Below are 7,882 nucleotides of genomic sequence, written 5' to 3'. Positions count from 1 at the left end.
TAGCTTAGTGTATAAGCATGTTTAGATGAAAATTACGTGCTAATAAAGCTCCCCTTGATTTGTGGATCTAGATCCCCTTTTCCATGATTCTCTCCATCCTCCATGTGGGCTAAAGGTCAACATTGTGGGCTACATTGAATGCTCCACATGCATGTATCCCCACCTTCAAATGTAGAGATTTCTTGGTAAATCTTTTCCACTTTACATGCCCTTTCCACTTTACATGGCTTTGATTCACTTTATGGGCAAAACACCTTTGGCTTTGTGGCACCCCCATAATGTGTGGGTATTCACACAATCTATTTTGGTTGTATATTCACACAATATATTTTGGTTGTATTAATTAAGTGGCCACTTATTTTTTTTCTAAGGCTATTTTCTCTACATCGTTTCTTTCTTGCTTGCCTGCCGCCGCTCACCTCGCTTCACCGCCTCCCCCACCTTCCACTCCTTGCCACGCATGCACACCTGCACACCTGCTCACCTCCTCCCTCTCTCCCTCCCCTCCATGCACATGGTCACCTCCCCCTGCCTGCCCAGTTTCCTTCACCTTTCGATGCAACTACTGCGCGCAGAGAGAGATTGCCTATCCTCCCCTCGCTTGCTTGGTTCCCCTAGCCTGGTCGCCTCCCCCACCTTACCCTCGCTTGACTCTGAGAGAGACAAGGCTGTTAAATCTTTGAGAGAGAGGCCCTAAACGGATGCCTACCACGATACTTGCCACGCTCCCTACAAGTATCGCGCGATTACAGAGATACTTGTGCTGTTACCATAAACAGTAGATTCTCTGATATATATTTTCTCTTAGGTTATCGACTATCTCATGAAACGTTCGTACACCTTAGTAAAACTGAGCATTCACTAATTAATAAATAAAAAAAGATTTTGGGTGCATATTGCTTCGCATTTCTAGTTTCCGGTCGAATGTCGTCAAAAACTCGAGAGCAAAAAAATCCCAATTAGAGTATGTATGTATATATACACAGTAACACACATAGTATATGCACACACACATTGTATGTCTCTCTCTCTCTCTCTCTCTCTCTACACCTGAACCGGTGCAGGTCGATTGTTCTTCTCGATTGTTCCTCCATTTCTTCTGATGGATCTCCATTATTCTAATGGTTCGGAAGAGTAGCTTGATGATACGCTTGAAAATTATCGAAAGCTTTGAGCTTTTAAGTGTTGGCGTTCTGCATTGGCGCTCTTTCAGCAGCAGAGGCCCATTGGAAGCTTCACATGCAGACAAGCAGGAACGCATCAAGGAGACCTATGAAGGTGAGCTCTACGCATGCGCCTCTTTGTTGCACCGTTGTAGGAACTTTAAAGCTCTGCCACAAGCCAGGCACATTCATTCACACATAATCAAGAACGGTCATGAGAAAATTCCACTTTTACAGGACGCCCTCCTGCACTTGTATGCCAAATGTGGAGCTCTGGAAGAAGCATGCATGATGTTTGCACAATTGCATGACAGGAATGCCTCTTCTTGGGCTCATATAATTGCAGCATATGCCCATCTCGGGCAATCCGCATTTGCCTTGCAATTCTTTCATCAAATGTGCCTTGAAGGTGTTGTGCCAGAAAAACCCACTTTTGTCAGTACCCTTTCTTCTTGTCTTGAATCAGGGTCTCTCACAGAGGCTAAACGCATGCATACCCGTGTTGTAAACTCTGGATTGCGTTTAGATGTCGTCGTTGGAACTGTACTTGTCAATGTGTATAGCAATTGCCACAGCTTGAACGATGCAAGATGGGTGTTTGATGACATATCAGAGCGGGACGTGGTTATATGGACAGCTGTTATAAGTGCATATGTCCAGACTGGACAAGGTGAAGAGGCATTTGGCCTGTTTCAACGAATGATGATGGAGGGGATAGTGCCAAATGAGTTCACTTATGCTAGCATCCTTGCTGCATGTGATAGCAACCTAGGATTAAGAAACGGCAAGTTGATACACTCCTATGTTGCAAGCAGTGTTCATAATTCTGACATTGTGGTGCGCAATGCCCTTGTCAACATGTATGGTAAGTGTGGCAGCCTTGAGGATGCAATGATGGCTTTTGATGATTTGCATGATCGAAATATTGTGTCTTGGAATGCCAAGATCGCAGCATGTGCCCAGCACAGCCAGGGCAAGGAAGCCCTTGTTTGTTTGCAACAAATGCAGCAAAAGGGGGTTTTTCCTGATGAAATCACTTTCATAAGTGCCTTTGATGCATGTGGCAATCAGGCAGCCATAAATGAGGGCAAACAACTGCACACACACCTTGTGAGCATGCGGTTTGAGCTTTGTGTTAATCTAGGGAACGCTCTTCTGACCATGTATGGAAAGTGTGGGAGTGTGGGGAAAGCACGCTCGGTGTTTGATAGTATGCCCCACCGTAATGTGATAACTTGGACTGCTATGATTGCTTCATATGCTCAACAAGGGCTGGCTGAGGAGGCGCTTGATCTTGCACCAAAAATGGTGCAAGCAGGTGTGATTCCAAATTCAATCACTTATGTTAACATACTTTATGCATGTAGTCATGCTGGTCTGGTGAAGGAAGGCTGCAACTATTTTGCTTTTATGAGGAGGAATGGTATCTTACCTACAGTAGAGCACTATAATTGCATCATTGATCTTCTTGGAAGGGCTGGACTTCTTGATGAAGGGGAGGTGTTACTAAAGCATATGCCATTGCAGGCTACTCCAACATTGTGGACTACATTGCTGGGTGGATGTAGACTCCACTTTGATGTGGAGCGAGGAGAACGTGCTGCCACACGTATTTTTCATTTGGAAACCCAGGAGGCTGGCCCTTATATGTTGATCCGAAATATCCATTCTGCCATTAGGTGGGATGATGCTGAGAGCATTGCAAAAGTAAACCTGTGTGAGGAAGCAGCTGGCCTGAGTCAGTAGTAAAAGCATGAAGTTTTGCTTGGTAACAAATCCCACTCACAAAGAAGGACAACACATGCACATCATGATTGGAGGCAAGTTTCTCCCCTTGTTGTGCATATCCTTGGGGCTTGGGGCCCTGATGCAGTTTTCAATGTAGAGAGCGTTGGCAGGTCAAGCTACAAGGTGAACTTAAGGGCTTTATAAACAGGGACGTGGAGCTGATGAGAAGTAGGAGACAACTCAGAGAAAAATATAATGACAAAAGGCTGGAAAATCAAGAGAATGTCGACCCACTCTACTGTAGAGGTGATTACGATCCACTAATTCCTTGTAATTTCTAAATCCCTAACTTAACGTTCTGCCTTCTGAGCCTCCCGTGTTAATCAGCGTTTGCTCTTTTGCCTCAGAGACACATGCCTTTTGCACCCACAGCAGCGGATCACCTTCTTTTGAGAGGTGTGTTGTGCAACTCTATGTGTGTCTCTCTCTCTCTCTCTCTCTCTCTCTCTCTCTCTCTCTCTCCTGTTTTAAAATGTGAAATGATGATCTCGTGTATGCTTACTCTTGTTTAAACAATTTCTTTGAGCTTCTTTGCTATGGTTCTTACCTCAAAAAGAAGTGATGCAGGGGTTTATGAACAGAGATTTGAACACAATTGTTCTTCATACCCAGATTCACAATGTCAATGGAATCAGTAGAAACGCTACTCAACTTTCTTTAACTATGTATGTGGGATCGGTCTGATCCACACTGACCATTGCTCCTTTTAGGGGGATGGGGGGCATTGCCAATAGTCTCTATACAAGCAATGAAACATATGTTCCTTGTGAAGTCCACACCACCTCTTTGCCACATTTTCAATGCTGGTTGGATTCCACGTGAAGATAGTGCGTGGGTGGAAGACCTCCAAGTTAGGGGCGTTTAGAAAAAAGCTTCCTAGAATATAGCCTAGAATGTAGGATATGTATTTGACTTATTAGTTGGATACTAATTATGCTTAATTGAGGCCTAATGGACCTAATAGCTTTGATACCATGATATTATGGTGGATAGATCAAAGAGCCATTCATAATATGGATTAACATAGATTGCATTGCTAGAAATGAACTAGTTACATAGGCCTATATAGCCTTTGAGGAGGTGCACTGCTGACATCACTGATGATGTGCACATAGATTCTTTTCCATTGATTTCTCCACGTCTCCTTGAGGCTAGGGATGCCCCTGGACATGTGGAGTGATGCTACACGCTTTGACTCTAGCTTAGGCTAACATTTTATCCTATCCACATTTGATATATATATATATATATATATACACCTAGATAAATCCAGGAACATGCCCAAATTCACCTTTTAGGAACGTGCATATTATATACTCATGGTAGTCAACCCACAAGACTATATAACTATCAACTCCATTATGCATAGTATGGACTAGATACTACGACATCCCCACTAACGTCATCAGTGCCCAATAGTGGGTGTAGAACTCTGTATCAAGATATATTCTCACACCCGCACTCCACACACACACACACACACACACACACATATTCACTCAAAGCCCTTCGTACTAAGTTTCTGTCAAACCTCTGGAGATGCAGGGCAGACTTAGCCATAATGAAGCCTAGCACTAAGGGAAGTAGCAAATAGAAAGAATTAGTACAACAAATAAGTAGTTGATAGGGCAAATGCACGCTAGAGTCTTTCACTTAACCCACTTGGAGGACAATCAGTTCATGTAGGTCATCTTAGCCCAGGTATGTGTAGAAGCATGTAGAAGCATTAGTTAGCAAGGGCATGCAAAGGCTCTCGGCCGGCCCTAAGGCCAGCCATGATTGCCTAGCATAAGGGCAACCCATGTGCCATTAAATGGGCCACCAAATGGGCTAGCAAAGCCCTAGAACTAGTTGGCAATGCTACTCAGCCTTTAGGCAGCCAGTCGGCCAGTATTTGCAGCAGACGGCCAGCAGGATCAGCAGGAGCACCACACGTGTGAAAGCAATGTCATAAAATGAGTATTTTCAGCAGTCGTGAGCAAATATGAATTGGCCGACAGCAGTAAACCTCACCGACCAGCAGTAAATAGGCATATATAAGAGTCCCCTCAGCCCTTGCATAAACCATCTCATTCTTCATAGAATTCAGCACTCATACATTGCAAAGTATGCGTGCTTGAGACTTTGGTCTTGTGCATACATCAACAATCTTTGTGCTACTGTCCAAGGCAATGCGAAGCTATCTTCAGCATTCAGCCTTTAGTATTGCGTCTCCCTAAGCAGATCTGGGTGTGCATAAGGCTTTTTGAAGTGGCTTCACAGTTGTCTAGAATCGGTGTGATGGTTCAGCAGACGTTTGGTCTACGTTGTCCTTGTGTTTGGCAATCCTTCATCAATCATCTTCAGTAAGTTTTCTGAATCGTAAAAGAAGTTCTCCAAAGCAATAAAGCAAATACTCCTACTTGTGGGAGGGGGCCCTTAACTAGGTAGATTGGGACACAATTTGGTGTTGTCTCTACATTCTCTTTCTTCAGCTCTATCTCCTGTGAATAAAGATTAAAGTGGATTGCTTCATGCTCATTAACGTAATGGTATAAAGGTCTTGCTGTGCGTTACACGATCATACTGGTTGCATGTTACATTAGTATCAGAGCTTGTGGTTGTGACCGAGCTTGAGCACCTACAGTGAGAGCATTCCGTAAATGGTAAAACTGAGGTCGAGAAAAACCATCGAGCCATTCACCATGTCAAGAGAAGAAGAAAGAAGTTTCAAAGCTGCAGAAGAAAGTGTCCACAAAGACACCACTATAGAAGAAAGTGTCCACAAAGACCCAACAAAGAAGAAACGCTTCCGCAAAGCACTAGCATTTTCCTTCAAGAGCGATGGAACAAAACAGGCTACTCAAGTCACAACTACAGGAGACGAAAGAAGTAAAAAAGCCTAAAGAGTAGCCTACAGAGCAGGGTTCCCATCTTCTCATGGAGCAGTAAAGAAAAAGGCAACTTGCTGAGGAACAAAAGGTAGAGGAAGCCAAATGTAGGGATGCTAAAGACTGTTGCCAGGCACAACGCACGGCATTGGAAGCCATGCAACTCCAGCATCAGCAGTTACTGGCAACATTGTAGGCAAGCACCTAGTACTAGTTCATCCACCACCCCATCCACTGCCGTCATTCGAGCTCAACCAAACTTGAGTAACTATGAAGGTAAGTGTGATCATTCTGCATTCACACAATTTATACATCAATTTGTTGCATATTTTCCGTTGGCTAAAGTTGCAGATCCTATTTTTAGGTCGTGTGATGGACTAGAATGCAATCGGCCAGTGGCCCAGCTCATATAGAAGTATATATATGTGCTGCCCTCTTCCTCATTGTAACATGCGGAAGCTCGGTGGAAGAATTGGTTAACTTCAACGCTCAGAATTCAGCAATCGTTCGTGATGAAGATAACGTACAACATAGAAGAAGATGCACAGAAATTGAGAGGGAGAGAGGGAGAGAGACAGAGAGGGAGAAGAGGACATAGTATTGGGTCCCGAATACCCTCTGTAGGGCCCCCACCACGAATGGTTTATTTGCTTTATTAGAATGATGTAAATCTGAAATAAAGATTGGTTCTTGACTTGCACTTCTTCACCTTGGCTGTCATGGCCCTTGGAACGCAGCAACCCTTTGTGAATAATGAGATAAAATGACTGATTTATGCCTTGGGTATTTATACCCCTAAACATAGATGGCCGGCATGTATGGGTGCTGGGCAGCCCCCATACTTGGTCGACTGGCTGCTGGGCAGCCATTTGGCCGGGTTGGGCTCGCCCATAGGCCCTGTTGGCGGCTGCCTGGACAGGCCCCTTGGGCTGGCCGACAGCCTGCCCAGCCCTTCCATGGGCTGGTGGGCAAGGCTTGGGGCCTTCCTGGCCTCTTGGGGTGGCACAAAGGCTGCCCCATGCCCACTGCAAGAGCATGAGACTCTCTTTTGGGGTAGCCCTATGGGCTGGACCCCATCCTACATGCAATCCTACATGCTTGTACAGACACCTGGTGTCTGGTCACAAACCCAAAACACAGATCATCTGACATCATTCCAGAGGGAGACTCAAAGTAGAGACTGGCATTGCTTCATGTGTAGGACAATGCACACGTGATCTCGAACGTGTAGAGTGGAACCTTGGCTTACTCGTCCCGGACTGGGCTCGCATGGGACGAGTTTCCTCTCCAGGTCCTGCACCTTCTTGTTCAGATATGTCTACGTTGCATCCAAGTGCGGGATTTACATGACATCCCCTTCTGTTTAACTTGACAGAAGCTGCTTAGCCTCCAAATAGTCAGTCAATAAAGCCGGGTAGTCTTCGAAGAATTCTTTGTCAAGCCAAACCGCTTCGTGAGTCTCTCGGTCTTGAAACTTTGTGAGGAAGTGTCTTTGTCTTCGGCTTGAACCATGCTTGAAGCGGTGTAAAAGGATCTATTCTAGAACCATTACTTCAGCTTCATCAACTATGTCTGGTTCCGCTTTGTCTTTCACTTCTAAAGTGATTGGACCTGCATATGGTTTTAGCCAACTAACATGAAACACATCGTGCATAGTCCAGCTCGGAGGTAGCTTTAACTTCATGGACACCTAATTGATCTTTCTCTGGATAGGAAATGGTTCGAAGCTCTTAAATGATAACCTTGGGCACCGTTTGCCCACTTGTTTCAGTCTTTGCTTCATAATCCGAAGATAAACCCAATCTCCTTCCGAGAACTTCACATTTCTTCGGTCTTTGTTGGTCTATCGAGTGTAGGCCTCCTGCGCTTTAGCCAACCGGTCTTTAATTGATTCCAAAATCTCTTAGAGTAACGGCTTGGAGATGGGAGCCCAGACACTGACATTGCTTAGTGCCCTAGGGTGGTGTGCGTGTTGCTACTGCGTGACTTTGACATGGTATCAAAGCTCGGCTTGTGTGGTCTTGGGCGGTCCTAACCTTTGTTTGATCGAGGTGCTCGAAT

The 7,882-nt window shown here is 44.9% G+C and overlaps 1 protein-coding gene across 11 annotated transcripts in view; it reads left to right on the top strand.

The window, feature by feature from the left end:
* Window positions 1-952: 952 nt before the first annotated feature.
* The window catches only part of LOC147609183 (pentatricopeptide repeat-containing protein At3g24000, mitochondrial-like), a 37,022-nt gene continuing 30,092 nt past the window's right edge, over window positions 953-7,882 (top strand). For 8 of the 11 annotated variants that reach the window (XM_086787532.1, XM_086787526.1, XM_086787529.1 and 5 more), the window contains exons 1-2: window positions 953-3,197; window positions 3,299-3,347. In XM_086787532.1, coding sequence (XP_086643658.1) covers window positions 1,122-2,909 — 1,788 coding nt within the window. In that variant the 5' untranslated portion in view covers window positions 953-1,121 and the 3' untranslated portion in view covers window positions 2,910-3,197; window positions 3,299-3,347. The remainder of the gene's footprint in view (window positions 3,198-3,298; window positions 3,348-7,882) is intronic. The other 3 variants (XM_086787536.1, XM_086787535.1, XM_086787530.1) reach the window with 2 other exon arrangements.

Source organism: Cibotium barometz, chromosome 51, assembly GCF_041138505.1.
Source record: "Cibotium barometz isolate CiBa-2024 chromosome 51, ASM4113850v1, whole genome shotgun sequence".
Taxonomy (NCBI): domain Eukaryota; kingdom Viridiplantae; phylum Streptophyta; class Polypodiopsida; order Cyatheales; family Cibotiaceae; genus Cibotium; species Cibotium barometz.
The sequence above is the reverse complement of the archived record's forward strand: the minus strand, read 5'-3'. Positions and strand labels throughout refer to the sequence as shown.